This window comes from Mustelus asterias, chromosome 3, assembly GCF_964213995.1.
Source record: "Mustelus asterias chromosome 3, sMusAst1.hap1.1, whole genome shotgun sequence".
Taxonomy (NCBI): Eukaryota; Metazoa; Chordata; class Chondrichthyes; order Carcharhiniformes; family Triakidae; genus Mustelus; species Mustelus asterias.
Window position 1 is genome coordinate 125,541,905 of NC_135803.1, and position 24,281 is coordinate 125,566,185.

General features: G+C 43.7%; 1 protein-coding gene across 9 annotated transcripts in view; it reads left to right on the forward strand.

Annotated features, from left to right (window-relative positions):
* fhit (fragile histidine triad diadenosine triphosphatase) overlaps nt 1-24,281 on the forward strand; it is a 1,076,873-nt gene that overhangs the window by 997,819 nt on the left and 54,773 nt on the right. Inside the window, exons 8-9 of one of the 9 annotated variants that reach the window (XM_078209532.1) lie at nt 17,142-17,190; nt 21,465-22,420. The exons of the other annotated variants lie outside the window; for them this stretch is intronic. Of the exons in view, the coding sequence (XP_078065658.1) occupies nt 17,142-17,190; nt 21,465-21,529 (114 nt within the window). The 3' untranslated portion in view covers nt 21,530-22,420. Of the gene's footprint in view, nt 1-17,141; nt 17,191-21,464; nt 22,421-24,281 lie in introns of those variants that run through there. 9 annotated transcript variants of the gene reach the window in all.

Here is a 24,281-nt window from a genome sequence, read left to right on the forward strand (position 1 = left end):
AGAACTGTGCTGCCCATCATATTGGGAAAGGAGGTTGCACTGGCAACAAAAGCGCACACCGGCAACATGGCAAGTCGTGAATAATGCATGTAAATTTGTGTCCTGCAAGTCATGTAGATTTCTTCATCTTGCAGTGCTTCACAGGCTTCATGTTGAACTTGCACACAGTGCGATGCTAACTGGCAGGGATAACCAAAATAAAATCAGTCACTTGGATATAGACCTGGAGATCCGGAGAGGCTGAAAGAGCTCAAAATAAATAAATCCCTTCGTATAGACCCTATAGACATAGGGTGCTGAGAGAGACTGGGAAAGAAACTTGTGAGACATTGACAATGATGGAGGGTGCCATTGAACTCGGGCTGTACTAGTTGATTGGAAAGTGGATAATACGCTGTCAATATTCAAAAATGATGATAACCTACAGACCCATTAGTCATATTTCAATCCCATGTAAATTATTGCAATTGATTAGCAGTAATAAACTTGAGGATTGTGCAGCCACGATTAGTCTAACAAACAGTAGAAATTATAGATTCAGAAGAAGAATGTTCTACCTGACTAACCCGCTTGACATATCGAATCAATATGAAGCAGAAATCCATAAAGCCAATACCACGTTGCACTACATTGTCTAAACAGTAGAATGCTGTGGTCAAACAGTATAATGTTCTGACTCCATCATATCCTGAGAACTATGTCCAGTTTGGTCGCTCAGTCACAAAGGAGACTTTTCAGACGTTGGAGACAGTGCAGAGATGAAGCACAAAGCAGTTCCCTGATCTTAAAATTTTGAGATATGAGGAAAAATGGGAGTAAGCTGAGCTTTTCAGCCTTGGAAGGAGAAAGCTTTTTTTTACTCATTTGTGGGACATGGACATCGCTGGCTGGCCAGCATTTATTGCCCACCCCTAGTTGCCGTGGGCAGTTGAGAGTCAACCACTAGCTGTGGCTCTGGGCTCACATGTAGGCCAGACCAGGTAAGGATAGCAGATTTCCTTCCCTAAAGGACCTTAGTGAACCAGATGGGTTTTTCGACGATTGACTATCTACTAAGATATTTTGGGCACTGAAGGCCATGAATGTCAGATTGGATTGTTGCTTTCTGAATAGCAAATATTTGGGTTTCAGATGTCATTGCAACTGGGGAACTTTATGCAGCTGTATGTTGAGATACATCTGGAGATGTTGATCTGTGACTCCCCTGAATTCCTGGAATCTTTTTCTTTCTTTTCTCTGTTCTTTCCATTTTTGCTCCCTCTCCTCGCTCTCACTGTCCCTCTCACTCTCTCCCTTGCACTTCACAGTGCCTCTGCATTTGGCCACCTTGACTGCTCCTATTGCTTCATCTGATGGCTCATTGTCATGGAAAGAATCATAAAGGGAGTGGTGAGGATGGGGACAGGCACAGTGCTTGGAACTGTAGGAGAGTATAGAGAAGGCAGACCCACTGCGAAAGGCCGGAGGTAGATGTAATCATGTGTTGTATGTGGCTGTCTCACCCTGAGCCGACTGGTCATCAGTGGATTCTTAATTCCAGATTTTTTAAAAATTCAAATGCCGTGGCAGGATTTGAACCCATGTCCCAAAACATTAGTTGAGTTTCTGGATTAATAGTCAAATGATAATACCACTAGGCCATCCCTTCCCCAGGGTAATGACAGTTAATTGTTTCGAGGTTTGTAAGATTGCAAACAACATGAAAAATTGCATCAAATTAAATTGAGAGTAAAGGCCACGGATTCACATTTATTGTAAGAAAGTTTTGGACAACATATCAGGAAGGTTTTCTTGGAAGAGTAATCATTTCTTACAGTGGACTTCCAGAAAGAGTTGTCGTAACAAAAACCTTGGCATAATTTTTCTTTAAAAAATAGTCCGATGCTGCAGTGGAGGGACTGTAGGGTTTTTCTGCATAGACTTTCAGAGAGAGGACTGTTAAAATTCATGCAGCAGCATGTACTAAGATAGTTGAAACATCAATAAAAGCAATGCTGAAAAAACACAGCAGGTTTCTCAGTACCTGAAAGAGAACAGATGTGCTCAGATTGCAGATGATTATACATCTGGACATTACTAACTTTATTTCAAAGAACAATGATTCAACAAGTGAATTAATCTGTTTCAATTAAGGGATTAAAGTGTATTCATGTAGCTGAGATATATATTCTTCATTTGGAAGTAGCTTAATTTCAATTGCAGTCAAGGAGACATAAATGTCACAGTTGAAAGTTGCATAATAAGCAATATCCTGGTATTACCAGACGCCTATCTTTTCAAAGCTGTAGATTACTGCAGCTGATTTACCTTCAGCACAAATTAACTGGAAAGGTAGCAAATTTCTTGTTTTGCTTTGCTCAGTCGTTATTGGAAAAAATCTGCTGCATAGTGCATGAGCCATGAGGTCGTGAGTAAGCATAGCTCTTTGTGTCTGGAATATACAGAGGATTTAAGATCCTATAACCAGAAACTTTTAGATTGCCGTTTATGCAAATCGATAATGGATATCACTCCTTTGCCACTATAAGTGACTGCCCACTTTAAACATTGATATGCAGCTTCAACAATACACCTGACTGATTGCAGTGGCAAGAATAAATCATACACTCCTGCACAATTGACTGACCAGTGGACTTCAGAACAAGGCTAAACTTTGCAATTCTATATTGAAGAGGCAAGGGTTTATTCAGCAACATTGCAGTAAAATGATCAGGACCTAGTGTAAAAATTAAAGGTCAAGAAGGTAATACTGAATGGAACTGACGTCCATGGTCCCAAGTCACTGCTCACCAGCAGGGACAACTATGGTTGAAAGGCAATGGAAGACACTAAAGAGCAAAATCTCTTAAAGGATGTAGCTTTCAATTCAAGGAGATGTATTTCTTGCTGCAATACAATGCAACATGAAGCAGTGGAAGAGCAGAAGCAGCATCAACCACCTGTGGTCCTGGTTTCCCGAGTTGGCAGCCCGCAATTGATCCAAGAGGACTACTTCTGCACTGCCACCATTCGATTTCCTTCCGACAGTCCAGCCTCATGAATCTTTTCCTCAACTGATTTCAAATATGAACATCAACACCAAATAATTAAAACAGAAACTTCACTGCAGCAATTCACTTGAAATTTGAGCAACAGTGAACTGAAAGAAACCAGAATTAACCTTATGCAACCCTCTACTGCATGCTTGATTGCAAGTCATAGTACTCCACAGTGTTTCCCAGTGGCTACAGCTTGGAACAGGGAAGGCTTCTGAGCCTTCAGGATGTTTGAGATGTATATGGTAGGCAACCTCAAGAAGTTTACAGTCTACAGCATCTAAGCTTGGTCCAAGGCAGTCTGGCTCAGCTATGCTTGTGGCATTGGCAAGGACACTGGATAAGTGAGTAAAGGATATTCTGGCATGCTGTCACCCTAAGAGAAGGCAGCAGATGTCCCGCCCACAAAGCAAATGCTCCTCCTCTGGGACTGCACTTCAGCAACATACCCTCCACAGCTACCCAAGTCCAACCAAAAATGGCACCAAACCCCTCTGTCTTTAATGCCATTGCTGTATATTGTAAGCTGGGACTCATGTCAAGAACCAGGTAGGAGTGCGGGGGAGTGGGAATGAGAGGGAAGAGGGGCCAGTTCACTTTGATTATTTTCAGCAAAGATTGACACTCTAGCTGTGCCTAGAAACACCGGGGTTGGCATGCCTGCTATACTCCAAGTCCAATGCTCCTGCAGACTTAATTAATTCTCACTCCCCAGCCAGGTCCTGTAGATTCAGGCTCACTTGTATTTGAGCCGAACTCCTCTTTAGGCCAAATTAATTTTTTCTTTTCCTCTCAGAAGAATTAAGCTGCTTCACACAACGGTGCTGCATATTGATGAAACAGTTCGAAGTGGAGTAGGTGGTCTTTCTGTTCATGTTTAGAACTGCTTTCCTTCATTATCGACGTACTTTTATTAGTAAACTAATTGTTTGTAGTGGCTGTGCAAAATTAGGAGCATAAACATCCTGCTGTGTTATTGTGTAACACACAATTAATATTCATACATCTATTACATTGTTCAGGTTTAATTAGACTAATGCAAAGTGAATCTGTCACGGTTTATTTTGGTGGGTGATTTTCTATGCTGATTAAAAGATACAGTCGATATACGCGATGAACTGATAGAATTAGTAAGATAAAGAAATGAACATTGACAGTGATGCCACAGCGTGTCATTATTGTGGACATTATACTGAAATTCATGTTTAATAAATTAAGTTTGTAGTAGTCATGGGTTACTATTTCTTATGATAATTTGACCTACCCTATTCTTGCCTATCAATCTGATTTTTATAATTTATTTAGTTCTTTTGGCCAAATTCAGATCAAACAATTTGGGTGGAATCAGCTGCATGGTTTTTTAGAGGGTCAAAAGTAGAATAGAAAACTACAAAAATAAAGATACTTCAGGCTTAATTAACAATACAATTTTACAAGGAACAAAAAAATAATTTGATTAATTAATAAACACCTTAGTCTTCAGAAAATACAGTGCTAATTTGTGCCATTTTCTTCAGCCATCTTTTTGATAAAGGCTGAAAAATTGCTGTATAATCCTGATACCTGTTAAAAATCCTAACTGGGAAATGGACGGTGTGTATTATATGACAGCTGTGGTATGCAGTGTTGTTTCCGGATTTTATCTGGTTTAATCTTAATTTGGGAAGCAATAACTGGATTTAATGGGCTTTAAAAATCAGAAAGTTTATCTATAAACAGGTCTTCGCTGTCATTCTGGCAACAGTTTACTGTCAGTAGATGCAAAATAGAAGAACATTTTATTCAGTGCAATTTTGTCATCTGTTGCCCTGAGGAGCAGTTGCAATAAGACTGCATATGGATAAATTTTCATTTAGTCTTCAACAGCACATTAATATTTTCAAACTTTCTTGCAGATTGGGTTGACGCTTGCTTGAAGGTTAGTTTAGTGAAATTGGCTTTAGACTCTTTTTGGAGTTTTGTTCTTCGTATGCAAAATACTTTATCCACTTTCCTGTATCCAAAACCTTATAGTGTTACAGTTTTGCTCCTGTCATAATTTTTCCATCTTATTCAATACACCTGAAAACTTTTTCCAGGAAGGTCATGAACTTTACAAAATACACAACTTGTAGGGAAAATTATGCATTTTTTTTTCTCTGGAGAAGATTCTAGATTTGACATAAAGATGTCTGAGACTATCTCCTTATGTCATATTAGACCAGATCAGTGGTTAAAGATAAAGAGCACCATGTTTGTTCACAGTACTTGATCAGTACTGATTAGTCAATATCTTTTCCCAAAAGTAGGGGAGTCTAAAACTAGAGGGCATAGGTTTAAGGTGAGAGGGGAGAGATACAAAAGTGTCCAGAGGGGCAATTTTTTCACAGAGGGTGGTGAGTGTCTGGAACAAACTGCCAGAGGTAGTAGTAGAGGCGGGTACAATGTTGTCTTTTAAAAAGCATTTAGATAGTTACATGGGTAGAATGGGTATAGAGGGATATGGGCCAAATGCAGGCAATTGGGATTAGCTTAGGGGTTTAAAAAAAAAGGACGGCATGGACAAGTTGGGCCGAAGGGCCTGTTTCCATGCTGTAAACCTCTATGACTCTACTGTCTGGCAGAATGATCTGGCATGTGCATTGTACTGTGGTTCACACCACACATTATTCTAACAAGTAATTCACAATTCAATCCATTTAGTTCTTTCAAGTCAGAATGGATATGTTTCCTGACGTTCAACTTCGGGAGCAGCATTTGAATACGTTATCATCTCATTATCAGGCCTCTAAGCCTGAATCATTCCACCCTACCCCACCCCAAAGTAAGCCCATACATGTGGCATGAGGGCAGAACAACCTGAAACCCAACTTGTCTCCCAAGGCATGCAGCTGACACTGTCTGGACACTGCCCCTGAACTGAATAGTATTCCTGAGCCTGTACTTGCGGCAGTGAAATTCGTTAAATCATCTTCGGGTAGTACAGTGGTGAGCACTGCTGCCTCACAGCGCCAGGGACCCGGGTTCGATTCCCAACTTGGGTCACTGTCTGTGTGGAGTTTGCACGTTCTCCCTGTGTCTACGTGGGTTTCCTCCGGGTGCTCCGGTTTCCTCCCACAGTCCAAAGATCTGCAGGTTAGGTGCATTGGCCATGCTAAATTACCCCTTACTGTCCCAAGATATGTAGGTTTGGGGGATTAGCGGGATACATATTGGGGGGTTGTTGGGATAGGGCCTGGGTAAGATGCTCTGTCGGAGAGTCGCTGCAGACTTGATGGACTGAATGGCCTCCTTCTGCACTGTAGGGATTCTACAATCATATTCTTTGATTCTGTGATCTTTTGGGTGGTGGCCTCCTAATTAACCACAGCCTAGATTGTCGTCCAATTAAGGATGATGGGTCAGCTCTCAATTCTGCAGACCCAAACAGAGAATCAGCAGCACTGAAGCCTGGGCTGCAGCTCCTAAATCCTATGTTCCTACGTAGTCCCATCGGGAGAGGTGGATGCTGCTAAGGCAGGTTGGAGACTGCGAGCGCACCTCAATATGGAGGTGACCTCTGACGGAACTTTCAACTAAATAATGTCGCTTCATCTACCAGGCCATCATTGTGGATGGAGATTCCATTTGCTGGATGGCAGAGGCTGCAATTGTGGCCCTCGCAAACCAGCAGATCCATGCTGGACTGCTCTGCAGAATGCATCTCTGGCCCTCTCCTAGCCTGCCTTTGAGAGAAAAACCCAGGCATGTGTGAAGAATAAGTTGGACGTTAATTGGCCTAAATTGCTAGCCATCATTGGCGGGCGGGTGACCATCACCCTCCAGAAGTCACCTCCCTGAAAATGGGCCAGTGATGGGATCACAGCAGCATTCCAGAATGCCAGCAAGTTGCAAGAAATTGCTGCCTTGCCCACTTCCAAACCTCTCTTGGCTTCAGTGGCAAAATGCAGCTCAAAGGCACCGTTAAAAGGAAAGAAAAGATATCATAATACTGATGTGTAAGTGATCCAATTGATAAAGCCTGTTACTGTGTTAACATTTTTAGTGAGTAATCAAAGTGGGTGGCAATTTGCCCTGGGAGAAAATCTTTAACAATATTTATAGCTGAGGTACATTTGAGTTGTAAAGATCTTTGTTGTAAAAAACATGTCTATAATATATCACCAATAAATCCTCTGTGCTTTTTGATTGTCGTTGGTCAATAGTTATTGGCAAGTAATGAATCCTCTTTAACCTGTGGTGCATTTAAGATGGCTAATGAATCAATCCAGTTCTACTTACACGGAACTAGTGAAAGTTGTGTTTTGTGCGACCATTTACTTAGTTATCCCTCGTCCTTCAGAGAAATTAACTTCTAAAAAGTATTCATGCTTCTATACCACAATCAAGAAAATTGCTTCAGGAAGAAAGATGAATAAGAATAAAAGAGCTTCTCTCCACAGGAAGCAAATACTCTGCATTTACATTAATGCATCGTTTCGCAATCATTACCAATTCTGCTTTTATTTTTCACAAATATTCAGCATGAATCACCCTATTACATTAAAAAAACAGCCTTAATCAAAGATAAATATTTAGTTTGATTCTGAATGTGGTAAATTGGGAAATGGTTACAGAGAATGAGAACTGGAAGCTTGTAGTGGGTTTATCACTTTGCCAGTGCTCTGTGCATAAACACCTAAATTAATCATTGACGCATTTGTCAATAAACCTGATGTGCATTTAATTTTGAAATTTAAAATGTAACAGAGGCTGCTACACTACAAGATGTTCTGCATTGATCCTTCCATCAAATTATGACTCTTATATCTGATATGATGTTTATGACGATAGAGCTATTTGGAAAATATTACTTGGAGTATGGGTGAGAGACCACCTGCTCATATGACCAGACTGTAATGCCTGCTTTGAGTACGTTGTAGGGAGGGAATTGCAGTGGAAACTCTGTAACTCCAACTGGTAGAGCAACTACCCCCTTAAAAGAGGCCAACTGGTAGAGCAACTACTCAGTCTGATAAAGTGGGTTTCCTCCAAGTGCTCCGGTTTCCTCCCACAGTCCGAAAGACGTGCTGGTTAGGTACATTGACCCAAAAAGGCGCCAAAGTGTGGCGACTAGGGAAATTTCACAGTAACTTCATTGCAGTATTAATGTATACCTTACTTGTGACTAATAAATAAACTTTAACTTTAACTTTACTGTGTCCATGTGGTGGCTAACAAAACACTGGCAATACACTCAGACTTTGTTTAGTAAGGTATGCTGTCCAGGTGGAGTTGTTAGAGGCTGCTGTTTACCTGAGAACTGTTCAAACCTGTACTTGTCAATCGACTAATGGTGGTCTCGTGACTGTCGTTTACAGGGGATCTAAGCTTTCCCATGCAGTGTGTGGGACACTAGCCGTGAACAGTAGTATCTCAATATCTTGAGCTGTTTACGGGATCAACACACATTGAGTTAAAATAGCTTTCAAAGATACTTTGAGAAGCAGGCCTAGGATAAGGCTAAGGAGCTGTCATAGAATCATCAAATCTTCACAGTGCAGAAGGAGGCCATTTGGCCCATTGAGTCTGCACCGATGTTCCAACAGAGTATCTTACCCAAGTCCTATCTCCTTAAACCTATGTATTTGCCCCATTAATCCCTCTAACCCACACATCATGGGACACTAAGGGGCAATTTAGCATGGCCAATCAACCTAACCCGCACATCTTTGGACTGTGGGAAGAAACCAGATCACCCGGAGGAAACCCACGCAGACATGGGGAGAATGTGCAAACTCCACACAGACAGTCACCCAAGGCTGGATTCGAACCCGGTCCCTGATATCGTGAGGCAGCAGTGCTAACCACTGTGCCAGTGTGCTGCCCAGGTCTGGGAATGTTATTCAGTTTAAAGTGAGTGAAGAGCATATGGATCATACGACACTAGTAACAGAATCATTGGGAGAGACGGAGAGGAAATCAGTTTATCTTCTTTTTTATTGATATATACTGCACTTTGTGTCTTTTGTCTTTTGATTTGGAAATCAAAGGTTTTGAGTAAACTACTGTATGAGAACACCCCATTTTACATAGTAGATAGGTTCCTGGAAAACCACCTCTTAACTTGAAGCGATTGATATCTCGGTCATGCTTTCACTGCAAAGTGATATACCTGAGTTCTTAATAAATTGTGAACTCAAAGGTGAAGGATCGTATATTCATACTGGAATCTTGTGGTATGATTTGACAGTTGGTTTCTTGTAACATGAGCTAGTTAAAGACCTGAACCTGTGATTGTTTCAGATCAGTGTACTCTGTTGTTTAAAATAACGAAACAAAATAGAACAGGAAAGCAGTCCCGACAGAGGGCTTCTTGGTGTTGAGTTTTCACCAGGGTCACCTAAAGTAAAAAGTAAAGTTTATTTATTAGTCATAGGTAAGGCTTACATTAACACTGCAATGAAGTTACTGTGAAATTCCCCTAGTCGCCACACTCCGGCACCTGTTCGGGTCAACACACCTAACATTCTTTCAGAATGTGGAAGGAAACCGGAGCACCCACACAGTCACGGGGAGAATGTGCAAACTCCACACAGACAGTGACCCAAGCCAGGAATTGAACCCGGGTCCCTAGCGCTGTGAAGCAGTAGTGCTAACCACTGTGCCACCATGCCGCCCCGACTGAGGATTTGACATCCTGGCAGTTCCAGTCCTCTGTGGTGACAAACCAGATTGTTTTCAATGGGTAAACTCAGCAATATTATTTGGGAGGTGTATAAATCTTTGCTGTTGCCATCCTGTACTTTACTGTGGATAAAAATGCAAATGACTATCCAGGAAGCAGAAGATCCACCATGAACTCTCAACAGTGTGGGTTGGAGATTCTTGTCTGGTGATGGGTTTCATTGTGTATTAGACACCCAGCTGAGAAAAAAGTAGGCTCTTTTGTGCTTTTATGTTCATTGATGGAGGTTCATCTCATAAAGTTTCATGAAACATTTTTCTGGCGTCCAAGAAGCTGGAAAATATATTTGAGTATTTTAACACAAACAGACCCAGTACCATAGTGCAAGTTGACAATTCGTCCTTTGAGTGTCAGGAAGGGAAAAGGCAGGATCTGCAAATTGCTATTTTAAGTGTTGCACATATGGCATGAGTAGACAAGAACATCTCACTTTCATAAAATATATCAGCTTTTCAAAGAAAAACAAAGTTATCGGCTGTTTAGCAAATTCAGTATCCACCTCGGGCATTATTCACATACAGCTGTTAACAAATGTTGGGCGACAGGGAAGCAAACCACATTACAGTCATTACATCAATGCAAGCTGTTGTCATAACCTTCCCAGTCACCCTGGTCAATACTTTGATAGCCAGCTTTGTACACAAACCGATACATTAATCCCCCAGAACTGCATGCTAATAGAGGGCCGTAATTTGTGTCTGAGGGTGGAATACGCTTAGCACACTAAATATATTTGAATGTGGGAATGCCGAGAATAATTCTGCAAGGTTCCACAGCCAGCATGAGTGCAAGTTGGTGGGTAAGGCAATCTGTGATATCATTGAATCTTATCCCTGTACTTGGTAATAACGAGGCTCAACATTGACAGCCAAGTAGTATTAAATTATTCTACGGTGGTGTTTCCCCTCATTGTGGCATAGAAAAATAGGTGCCATTAAGCAGTTAAAGGCTAATGTGGTGTAACATTATGAAAGCATTTGCTTTCCTTTTCAGCGTTCATCTGGAGCAATGTCCTGGAGTGTGACACTATATACAGAAGCAGCTTGACATTCCAATGTGCTGCAATTCTATGCCAATAGTTCTCTATTTTAATTCATCCTGTGTCCAAGCATCTCACCAGCATGTTTAGGCACAAAAGTAAGATTCATTGGGTACAACAGCATTGAAGGTTTTAATTCTAAAATGACTGTTAAGTTGCTGTGCATTGGTTCTGCTCTGTGGGACATTTTGTACATTGGCCCCAGGTAGAATGGTCACATGGAGGACAGTCTGAAATAGGAGGGGATTATTCTTCCTTCATTTTTAATAAAAAGTGTTTTCAGAGCCTATTTTCTAGACAGCAAAACCCTAACATATATTTGAGTTCCTGTGCTGTTTGCATGGATTGTAATGGCTTCACTTAAACCATCCAAAATAGTGTTTGGATTTCCTGCTGCTTCAGAGATGTGTCGAGTGTGTATAGTGTGGTAAACCACTGTTAGCTTATTACCTGTATATGTGACATGCCTGGACACATCCCTGCCGGCCCTACCCGAGATTCCTCCTCCCACCCTGGTCCAGGTATAAAGGCGACTGCTCCCCACCCCCCTGCCTCAGTCTGGACCAGTTCATCAGCATGGGTGTGCTCCAAGTATTTTGCTAATAAAAGCCTATTTGTTCTTGCATACAAACGAGTCTTTGCTCGATTGATGGTGCATCAATTCTATTAGCAAAAGTTTTGGGATGGAGCAGATACTAAAACAAGACAAACTCGAACTGGACCCTCAAGCTGTAGGAGCCTCTAACAGCTTCGATCACTGGCTGCGCTGTTTCGAAACTTTCCTCACCTCCTCCTCCGTCGTCCGGACCGAAACCGACAAGCTACACGTGCTCCACGACCGGGTAAGCGATCAAGTATTCTCGATAATTAGAGACGCTGAATCTTACAAGGATGCGATCGAACTTTTAAAAGACCAGTACAACAAACAGACTAATGTAATCTACGCCAGACATCTTCTGGCTACTCGCAGACAACAGCCAGGAGAATCGGGTGATCAATTCCTGCGTGCGTTGCGAGCACTTGGCAGGGCCTGCAACTGCAAGACCATAACAGCCGCCCAAAACACTGAGGACTTAATCAGAGATGCCTATGTCATGGGTATCAGGTCAAACTATATCCGACAACGACTGCTGGAACAGGGTGGGCTGGACCTACAAAAGACTGTGGCGCTTGCCGACTCGTTAGAGGTGGCCTTCCGTAATGCCGAGGCCTACACCCCCGACCACGGGGGTGCATCGTGGACACCGCGGCCACCACCACCTCTGTACTTGGGAGGGCCGCAGGCCTACGCCACGCCACGTCCCACCAATGATCCGACCGCTGCGGCAGTCTCCAGAGGCCCGAAGTGCTACTTCTGCGGCCTGGGGAAGTACCCCCGACAACGCTGCCCGGCGAAGGATGCGATCTGCTCCGGGTGTGGAAAGAAGGGCCATTACATGAAGGTATGCAGAGCGAAATCGACCTCCAAGCCCAGTAGCGCCACGTGCAACCCGCGGGGGCTGCCATCTTGGGAGCCAGTAGCCACGTGTGAGCCGTGCGGGCCGCCATCTTGGACGCCATCAGCCGCGTGTGGGCCGTGCGGGCCGCCATCTTGGATGCCGTCAGCCGCGTCCGACTACTCGCAAAATCCAACGGTGGCGTCGATTACGCTGGACCAATCCAGGCCTCACCAACTCGCCAGGTCCATGATGGACATCGAGGTAAACGGTCGTATTACAAACTGTTTGTTTGACTGTGGGAGTATGGAGAGCTTTATTCACCCGAACACAGTGAGTCGCTACGCCGTTTCAGTACTGCCAGTGAAGCAAACGATCTCCATGGCTTCAAAGTCCCACTCAGTGGATGACCTCGGGTACTGCGTGGCGACCCTGACTGTACGGGGCACAGCGTACAAAACTTTCAGGCTCCTCGTGCTGCCACAACTCTGTGCTGCCATACTCCTGGGGCTAGATTTCCTGAGTCACCTTAAGAGCGTCACCATGGAGTATAATGGGCCTTTCCCCCCGCTCTCCGTTTGCAATCAGCAGTTCTTAGATCGCCCACCGTGCACCAACTGCTGCCTCTCGACCCTTAAAGTCACCCCTCCCTCACTGTTTGAAAATCTCACCCCCGATTGCAAGCCCATCGCCACCAAGAGCAGACGGTACAGTGCTGGAAACAGAGTTTTTATCAGGTCCGAAGTGCAACAGCTCCTCGGGGAGGGGATCACTGAGGCCAGAACCAGCCCCTGGAGAGCCCAAGTAGTAGTTGTTAAAACTGGGGAGAAACATCGCATGGGCAGTGACTACAGTCAGACCATTAACCGATACACGCAGCTGGGTGTGTACCCCCTTCCCCGCATAACTGACATGGTTAATCAGATTGCGCAATATCGGGTGTTCTCCACCATCGACTTAAAATCTGCATATCACCAGCTCCCTATCCGCCCAGAGGACCGCCAATATACTGCCTTCGAGGCGGATGGCCACCTCTATCACTTCCTTAGGGTCTCCTTCGGCGTCACCAACGGGGCCTCGGTTTTCCAGCATGAGATGGACCGAATGGTAGACCAGAACGGGCTGCAGGCCACCTTCCCATACCTGGATAACGTCACCATCTGCAGCCATGTTCAGCAGGACCACAACGCCAACCTCCACAAATTCCTCCACACCGCCACACTCCTAAATCTGACCTAAGGAGAAGTGCGTATTCCGCACACACCGCCTCGCCATCCTTGGTTGTGTTGTGGAAAACGGGGTCATTGGTCCCGATCCCGACCGCATGTGTCCCCTCCTGGAACTCCCCCTCCCCACCAGCCTCAAAGCACTGAGGAGATACCTGGGCTTCTTCTCGTATTACGCCCAGTGGAAGGCCGTTTTACTAGCTCTGAGATCTAAAGGTCTTCCAGTCACCCGCTGGCAAGAGGTCCTCCCTGATGCACTACACTCGATTAGATCACTCCTTTGCACAGCTACCAGTGCTACCCCTCATGAAAGAATGTTTGTTTTCCCCAGAAAGTCCTCCTTGGGGACCTCGCTACCATCGTGGCTGACGTCCCCAGGCCGTGTCCTGCTGCGGAAGCATGTGAGGACCCATAAGTCGGACTCCCTGGTCGAAAGGGTCCAACTCCTCCATGCCAACCCCCAATATGCCTATGTGGCGTACCCCGACGGGCGGGAGGACATGGTCTCTATTCGAGACCTGGCACCCCCAGGGACCACTACGACCCACAACCCCACACCCCCAACATTGTCCATACAGCACCAGGGCCACAGCACGCTCCCCTAGCCCCCGTATACAGCACGCCTGAGCCCCAGGAGCCGCCACCACGCACCCGACAATCTGAAGGGACTACAGACGACTCGAGCAACTACGACCTGGCGCCTGAACCAACACCGCGGCCACCTGAACCGACACCACAACCGGCACTACGGCGGTCACAGCGGCAGATCAAGCCCCCAGAGAGACTAAATTTGTAATTCTGTAAATATCGTTCCACCCATCTCACCCCCGCCGGACTCTTTTTTAAACGGGGTGAATGTGGTAAACCACTGTTAGCTTATTACCTGTATATGTGACATGCCTGGACACATCCCTGCAGGCCCTACCCGAGACTCCTCCCCCCCACTGGTCCAGGTATAAAGGCGACTGCTCCCCACCCCCCTGCCTCAGTCTGGACCAGTTCATCGGCAAGGGTGTGCTCCAAGTCTTTTGCTAATACAAGCCTATTTGTTCTTGCATACAAACTAGTCTTTGCTCAATTGATGGGTGCATCATATAGTGCAAGTTCACAATTGATCATATGTTTCTTTTTTGATTATGTATATCCGTAGACAAATATTTGAGTTCCGACAGCTGATGACCTTGATGATATTTTCAACTGAATGTGAGAAGAGCTTTGTTAGAATCCAGGAAAAGCCGTGTCATCTGCAATAATCTGTTTTGGAAAGGTTGTCACACAAACCTTTCATTTGCATCCGAGTTACAAAAGAAGTTGCAAACTAATAAATGGGCCATTTTCTCAACATGTCAGGATACAAGCCAATTAGCAGAGGCAATTAAATTATTCTGTGTCTGTGGAATAGACAGTTTCTCCAAGGTTTCCAAGTGCACACTACCCGGGAGCTTTAGAAGCAGAAAGGGAGATAGTAGGTGGGAGGAGGTGTGGTGATAATGGAGTCACAGCCTCTGGGATCAGCTGCGGTTGGATTGATTTAAAGCTAATTAAAATGATTTAAGGAAAATTTCAAAATGGAACAGAAGGGGTGCCTGATATCATTAATATTACTGCAGCATAAAGCTGGAGGGGAGAAGCACTGCAATGAACTCTGGTGTCCAAAACATTTGCAGTACATTTTCAAAGGCATCTTTTTTGATGTTGCTAAATTATTTTAAACTTGAATATTGAAACTAAATCTTAATACACAGTCTGAAAAATGGTTACCAATAAGAATCATTCAAATATTTCCTAATCAACAAGATTATAAAGGTCCACAGGACCACAGAAATAACAGAAGCATGCACCAGAGAGCAATTTAGTCACGCTTATCATAACTCGGGTACATGGTAACCATTGGATGCAGAAGCTCTTCACTGTGATTTGCAGTTTCTCTACTCCACTGAAACTGTTCAGCACCTAGCACCTCTCTGGCTTCTTTGAAGTGCATCAGTCTGCAAAAAATTGCGAACTTATTTAATTGTGAAAGCAGGAAATACATTTGTAGAAAGGATTTAGCCCTATTTGATGGAAACACAGTTTTTTTTTAAACAGCTCTTTTTCAAATGCAGTGCTATTTTTGCTTGGCTCTTCAATTTACTGTGTGTTTTCACTCTGTATCGACTTTAAAATGGCCACCAAAATGTTTCTGCAGTTATTGGAAGTAACGCTGCACCTCTAAAATGACTTAATGAAGTCTGCTATTGATCAATTTCAGTGAATCAATTGTTGCTAAAATTGATAAGGATTGAGAATTTTAAGTGTCAATTTCGATCTGAAGGCTGGTTGTTTTAATGGCGAACGCGCCTGGAACCCAGTGTAGTCGTGCAATCTGATTGAGCTTTTTAAATGAACAATTCCTCGGTGTTGCCAAAATGTGTGCATCTTTCTTCCTTCGATTTCCTTCTTTCTGACATTCCCATCAGCAACACTGGCAATGCTCGAGACTTCTCGAATAATTTACAGATTTTGCACCGCTGTTTTGACATGCCACAGATATCTGCCTTTTTCAGAAAATACATGCACTGAAAAAACAGGGAAAAATCAATCAATAGCTACATTCTTAAGTATTTACATTACCAATTAATGCATCAGCTGTACTTGAATTTTATGACTGCATTTTCCGCTCTTCCTTTGAGCTCTTGGACTCAGCAGTTTTTCCTTCACGTGACTATTGTTAGACTAAGTTGGTTGGCCAATCAGTTTTGCAATTTGTTAGATATTTATTTTTGCTGCTGCTGCTCATTTCTTGATTTCTTGATGGCAATTCCAATCCTGATTGATTTTCATGATCAAGATATGTGAATTTCTTGACCTATGCATTCATCGTGCCATCAATTATTAGGTTAGTGTTTGGCCTTGTATCTTCCGAGAAGCATTATTTCATTTTTGTTTCCTGACAGCCATTATTTAATTTTCTTGGTATTGATTTTTAGCCTATGTTCTCAGCGCTTAACACTTATCAGATGTACCATCCAGTGTTAAGACTTCTGCTGATTGTATCATTACTGCATTATCAGGATATCAGATGATATTCACCAAGTGCTGCTCATCAGCCTGTGATGACCTAGGCACAACTGTTGGTATCTCTCGGCACTTTGTGTATAATCGTTTTCACACAGAAATTGTAGAGGAAGAGGAAGTACCTATTCTAACCTCATGCCTTGTTTAACCTGCAATTTCTCCATTCTGGAGTTTCTGACTAATATGCATATTAGTGTAGGTTCTGAATTATTCAGATTATTTTCTGAATTAGACATTAATCAACTGATGATGAGATGCAGTATTAATCATCGTTTTGTAGACAACCAAGTATTCCCAGAGGCTGTGCTGAACTCCACTAGACACTTACACTCTCTCTAACCACTTGTTCATAAAAGAAGGTGCCTTGTCCAGATTCCCCTATTTGAAGGAAACCATTTTGTTCATTGCCGATGTTATATTTTTTGAACAGTCACTTTCAGGAGATCTATAATCACATAACTCATACACTTGTTTAACACTTGTTCCATATTCTGAGGCTTTGTCCATTGATATCACCATATTAAATTAAACAGGGCACATCTGTCCTGACCACAATACTGAAACAACTTTAATCAAAGTTAGGAATGATATCCCACGTGGTTTAATATGGCTAAACTTTCCCTTCTTCTTCTCCATCTGCAGCCTTTGATCTGGTTGGGCACGTCATCCTCCTCCAACCTCTCTCCACTGGGTAAGCTCTCACCTGATTCCATTCTTATCTAGCTAAACATAGCCAGAGAATCCCTTGCAATTGTTTCTCTTCCTGGTCCCACATATTACATCTAGTATGCCCCAAGGTTCAATCTTGGCCCTCTCCAACCTCTCATCTGTATGCTGCCCCTTGGTGACATCTTGCAAGTTTTCACATGTGCACTGACAGCACCCAACTTTACCTCGCCATCACCTTTCTCGACTCCTCCACTTTGCTCCACTATCAGACTGCTTATTCAACATCCAGTACTTGAAAAACTGAAACTTCTTCCAATGAAATTTCGAGAAGACTGAATCCATTGTTTTCAGTACTGTCTCCAAACTCCATTCCATAGGTACCGACAGGACGGCACGGTAGCACAGTGGTTAGCACTGTTGCCTCACAGTGCCAGGGACCTGGGTTCGATTCCTGGCTTGGGTCACTGTCTGTGTGGAGTTTGCACATTCTCCCTGTGTCTGCGTGGGTTTCCTCCAGGTGCTCTAGTTTCCTCCCACAGTCCAAAAATGTGCAGGTTAGGTTGATTGGCCATGCTAAATTGCCCCTTAATGTCAGGGTAAATAAGTAGGGTTATGGGCAGAGAGTCTGGGTGGGATTGTGGTCGGTGCCGACTCGATGGACCGGATGACCACCTCCTGCACTGTAGGGATTCTATAATTCTATGAGTCTATCCCTTTCCCTGGCAACAGTTTGAGATTAAGTCAGTCTGAACACAACCTTGGTATCATATTTATTCCAGCTTCTGACCTCATATTCATGCCCTGGCTAAGATTGCTTATTTCCATGTCTGTAACATCACCTGATTTCACCCCTGTCTCAGTTCATCCTCGGTTGTTCTTTCTCAAATTGACTATTCCAATGCAGTCCTGTTGGTCTCCCACATTCTAACATCCGTAAACTTAAGGTCACCCAAAACTCTTAACTTGTAGCAAGTCCCATTCCCCCCATAACCCCATGGCTTGCTGACCTTCCTTGGCTCCCAGTCAATTAACACTTTGATTTTAAAATTCTCAACTTTTTTTTCAAGTCTCCTTCCCTATCTGAGTAATCTCATCCAGCCCCACAACCTTTTGAGATATCTGTGCTCTAATTCTAGCCTCTTATGCATCTCCAGTTTTGATTGATCTGCCGCCATTGGCAGCCATGCTTTTAGTTGCTGCAGTTCTAAATGATGGAATAGCCCCCACATACTTCTCTGCTTCTCCACCTCACTTTCCTTCTTAAAGACACTCTTGAAAACCCCTCTCCCTGCCCAAGGTTTTTGTCATCCGACCTGAAGGCCAGGATTAAGGGATGGCGGGGGGGGGGGGGAGTGGCAATGACCCTATCAACCAGCCAGACATTTACAGACAATCCTGTCTGTGCTCAAATGAATTTTGCACTCAACTGACTTCCATCCCTCTGAGAGGATGCCCCATCCCCAAGAGCTGCCAGCCAATCAGAGTGCCAGCTGTTCTTCAGTTCCAGCAGTGCCACTGACAGCAGTGGCAACTGTTGGTACTGCAGCTGGCCCCAGAGCAGCAGCCAGCAAGGAGACCCAGTGTGCAGGTAAGGGTAGCAGGCTCTGACAAAGAGTGCGTGTCGTTGTTCATGAGGGCACGAGGTGGTCTTATACCCCTTGCTAGTGGGGGGCCCGGCTCTGTGGGCAACTGAGTAGCCAATCAGGAGATCCTTTTCCCACTGAGCCTGTAGGGAGGCTGCCAAGTGTTACAGGGCAGTTTCCTCACATGGCAAGGTGCCCATTTACTGCTGGTAAACCCCGTGGTGGTAAGAAGACAATGTCAATGCTTCCCTCTGCCAGCTTTTGTGCCCATCCGCCTCCAAGTCCACTCTCAGGGAAGGGGTATTATGTAAAATTGCAGCCAATATTTCCGCATGTGACCTGCTATCATACTTTGTTTTATAATGCTCCTGTTAAGTGCCTTGGGACATTTTGTGAATGAAAGGTGCTATATAATATATGTTGTTGTTTTTGTTGTTGTAACTGCACCTTGCTAGTGGGCCCGATTTTACCATCGCGTTGTGCCCGTTTTCGGGCGCGGAAACTTGGTAAAGTCGGGCGTGCGGCTAGTGCGATCCATGCCCGCCTCCGTGCCGGTTCCCCCTTTACCAAGGCCTGAAAATGGCCACAATTGGCACCGTTCCTGAAATGGGTGCGACGGCCATTTAACTGCATTTGAATGCAATTAAATTGACTTAATGGGCTGCACGCCCAACTTTACCAGCACTTCCCCCTTTACCACCGCGTTCGCCCATCCAGAATCGGTGCTAAACAGACATGCTCCACGTAATTCCGATTCAGGCACTCCAGTTAGTGAGGAGGTAGGTGCCTAGCGTCCAACAGCTCTGTGCTTGAGTTTGGTTGCGGGGGTGGGAAAGGTGGGTCCGCTGCCACTCTGCTTGAGATCAGTGGAGGAAAAGGGGGGTCCGCTGCCACTCTGCCTGTGATCAGTGGAGGGGAAGTGGGGTCCGTTGCCACTCTGCCTGAGATTGATGGGGGGGGGGGGGGCGGTCTGCTACCACTCTGCCTGAGATCAGTGGAGGGGAAGGGGGATCTGCTGCCATTCTGCCCAAGATCAGTGGAGGGGAAGGGAGGTCCGCTGCCACTGTGCCTGAGATCAATGGGGGGGAAGGAGGGTCTGCTGCCACTCTGCCTGAGATCAGTGGGGGGGGGGGGGGGGGGGAAGGAGGTCTGCTGCCACTGTGCCTGAGATCAGTGGGGGGGAAGGGGGTCTGCTGCCACTCTGCCTGAGATCAGTGGGGGGGAAGGTGGGTCTGCTGCCACCCTGTGTGAGATCAGTGGAGGGAAAGGAGGATCCACTGCCACTCTGCCTGAGATCAGTGGGGGGGAGGGGGGGGGGGGAAGGGGGGTCCGCTGCCACTCTGCCTGAAATCAGTGGAGGGGAAGAGGGTCCACTGCCACTCTCCCTGAGATCAGTGGGGGGGGGGGGGAAGGGGTGCGGGACCCGCGATCAGTCTGAGTGGCGAGGGAGTGGGGGGATAAGGGGGTCAGTAATACTGTGCGGGTGGGGCAATGTCTGTGGGGGCCAGGGGGAGGCATTATCCGGCCTGAGAGGGATGTGACAGGGCATGCGCAGTTGGAGTTGCTGATCAGAGCTGCAGGGCTTCAGGCAAGTGAAACCCCATCCACTGGCTTGTGCAGCGCAATTCGGAATTGCTGATATTTTTGCAGGTAGATTGCGTATTGGTGCGCCTCAGATTGGGTCTCAAAGTCAGATCTGAAACACTCCCAGTTTCAAGTCTGCCCAGCACTTAGAATCAAAATGGTAAAATAGGGCCCAGTGTGTCTGATTGTTCCAAATATACACAGTTGATTGTGTATGATAGCAGCGCTATCACAAGTATTTTATTTGATTCCTTATAGTAGCAGTCTCCTGTGAAGGAGAGCAATGTCAATAAGTGTCAAGCAGTGATAACTGTCAATGGTTTATTGAAACAAAATCCAATCAATGATGCCAGGCCTGTGTTTCATTCCACTAAACAAATCATACATGAGATAATTTTGACCTTGTAAGAGCACAGTTGTGAAGGACCGAAGTTTAGTATCAGCATCAGGAATCTAATCTAAGACATAAGGCCCAGTTAACAAATCTGGGTGCGTTTTATTTGGAAAAGAAGAGACTTTCAGGTTACTTAGTTGAATGTCTTTTGATATTTAAGAAGGTGATAGATTAAAATTTAAGTTTATTTATTAGTACCAAAAGTAGGCTTACATTAACACTGCAATGAAGTTACTGTGAAAATCCCCCGGTCACCACACTCCGGCGCCTGTTCGGGTACACTGAGGGAGAATTTAGCATGGTCAATTCACCTAGCTAGCACGTCTTTTGGACTGTGGGAAGAAACCGGAGCACCCGGAGAAAACCCATGGAAAGAACACGCAAACTCCACACAGTCAGTCACTTGAGGCCGGAATTGAACCCGGGTCCCTTGCGCTGTGAGGCAGCAGTGCTAACCACTGCTCCAAATAAATAGTTTATTGAGAGAAAGCAAAAAACCAACAAGTTAGGGATATAAATTCAAATCCCATAGAACTTTTTTTTTAACACAAAAGACCAGTAGAATGTGTTCCCACAGAAAGCTATTGAAGTTGCAATGGATTCAAGGGTGAATCAAATCTGTTTATGAAGGGATTTAGGGATCTGGTGAAAAAGTGAATAGATTGGAATCTGTTGTTTAAAAAAGGATGGCTTAGTTGATGTTATTGAGCTTTTCCTATGTTGAAACTTTTTCAGGTCACCTTGATGACTGCCCGGAATTAAAAGAGTACTGTTCTGATGCTCCATTGAGTATTCGATAAAGATGTAATTATGTTGAAGCATGGATTTCTGTCTCTCTATTGTTTTATTTGATTCCTCTGTCTATTTTGTTACATTAGGAGCTCAGGATCTATAGATATGTCCCTGTTCATCCCCTTTCTCCCTTCCCTCTCCATAAATGCAATGGTTAAATAGAGCCAGATTGTATTATCCATCATTTGTATGTTGGCTGTGAAAGACTATTGTCAGGTTTGGATTCTATTTTCAGATTCCATCCATCAACATGATGAAGTTTCTGTTGCTGAATTAACCTTTGGGTAATACCTTTTGAAAAATCATTCACTGGACATAATGGTGAGAACTTTTAGCCAAGGCAAAGGGAAATCGGATGGCTGTGAAACAGGGAGATCAACCCAAAACCGCCCATTTCACCCCGCCACTGCCCAAAATGTGATGCTCCCACATGGATAACAGGAAACCTTTTACTTAAATCAGCAATTTTAGGTACAATCAAACTCCAAAATAACAAATTATTTCACATTTGCACCCAACAAAACCATGATTCTAGCAGGAAATGTTCACGAACCATCCCTTGCCTTAAAGTGAGGCCTTAAAGTCAGCCCATGAAATATGATAAATGTCATGCCAAGCCTCACTTTAGAGACACGAGCACAATTTTGCAGTCAAATCAATTGTGAAATATATTTTTTTGTGAAATGTCTGTGTTGTTTTTGTTTAGATTGAATTGTTGAATAAATAATTGAGTCAACTGCAGTACAAAGGTTTGCAAATTGGCAATTTTTATTTCCAGCTTATAGAACTCTGGATCTCAGTGTAGAATTTTTTGGCAATTCTTTTTTTAATGTTTGTTAAGATTCAACTGTTCTAATACAAACATACACCAGAAAAAATAAAATATTTTTGTGCTTTACTAAATGGTTTCAGAAATTTGTTTTAATATTTAATAGAATTAAAATTTAAAAAGGCAAGGAATGATTTGCTGTCAGTGTACAATACAAATCTATTAATCAAAGCCACTCACTTCTGTTTATTTCTCTGGGTCATTCACTGGTATGTGTCACTAATTTTAATCTCAGGTTACACTCACAACAGACTAGTAATATTTATTTAATGCATATGTTCAGATATTATACTGGAAAAATATTCCTGTTTTTCTGAGGTTAGTCAAACCAAATGACAGACAGCGATGCCTTAATGAATTCAGTTTTTAATCTATTGAGGGTAGAACAAGAGTCGTCATTCTTGGTGAATTCTTGCAGAGATCCTTCTGTTTCCTTTCTATTAATTTTAGCGTCTGCGCCCATGCTGAAATATTTGAATATTGCTTTCACACCCACCCATTACTACAGATTTTTATATGACTGGGGAGGGAGAGTGAGCATGTTGCCCAAACCATAGAGTCTGAGGCCCTAATGAAACAAATGGAAGTGCACGACACCAGAATCGAAGGAAACGAGCAGGATCTAAATTAGATGGTGTAATGCCACCTGAAAACAAAGTGAGCGCCAGAATCCCCATCAGTCGTCCGGTAACATAGCACCTAAGTTGTCAAAAACAACCTTGATGGTGCCAGTTTTTTCATCCGGTACTCGAGATTTACTCTGGGAACCAAGAAATAATGATGTCTTTTTGCAAGTTTTTCCTCATTTAATATTAGGAAAAAATATGTTGATAAGTCATTCATGCCAAATCAAGAGAGACTCAGTGCACAACTTGCAGAAAAATGCAACTCGCAGCACGCAATGAGATTAAATAAATGTGATTGCTGGAAAACGCTGGGCTCTGATGAGGGCTCAGATCCAAAATGGTATCAAAGAGGTGCAAAGCGATAAACCTTTGGATGAAAGAAACATGCGAAAGCGTAGGTTGCCAGCAGCGCAGTGGGATTGTTTTGCGTTACTCTGGGAAACAGCTAGCACACATACAATGGATGAAAAGACTCTTTCGGTGCAGTTAATGCAGTTAACCTTTGCGGTTTCAATATGTGGTGTAACTCTGAAATGTTTCTATTTGTTATTACTGCAAGAGTGTGCGGTAACTTGGCATGCGCAACCCCACCTTGTTTTGGATGTTCACCCTTGTTCAGGGAAAATTGACACACCCCCATCAAACTCAGATCCAAAGTCTTAAACTCATCATTTGTGCAGGAAAAAAATAGGAAACAAAGAACTATCTCAGTTCCAAATTGTTTTAAAACCATAAATCTAACCCTGTTATTTAAAAAAACTGACACAAATTTGATTTTATTCGTGACGTACATAGTCTCAACCCTATCAAAGGTCTGAATTTAGCTGCTAAGCTACTGAGTCCCACTGGCATTTAGTGCTGTGGTTTAGCTTATGGCAGATGTTGGTGACAGACATGCAGAGGTCACATTGAATATTCTTTTAGACCTGCCTTGCAAATATTTATTCAATTTTATGAGGGTAAATAACCACTGTTCCTCTTAGCAAATGTTCCCTTTCCAGATTGACTCTTATTTTATGTCATCATAAATTAGCTGAATGAAAAAGGATGTTTGCTGATTGCGAAAGAATGCTCTCTCTGTATTTACAGTACACTGCAGTTTTAGCTTGCTTCAGTTACCATTGCTCCCCTTCCGTGACTTGACCGCATAAACTTGGCTGAGACTACAGTGCAATACGGAGGGAATGTGGCACTAGTGAAGGTGTTATCTTTTGAATGAGACATTAAATCCTATAGATCTGTTCTGGTGCTTTAGTTGTACAATTTAGATTTTGTGGCACTGGTTAAAATGGATCATGGTGTTGT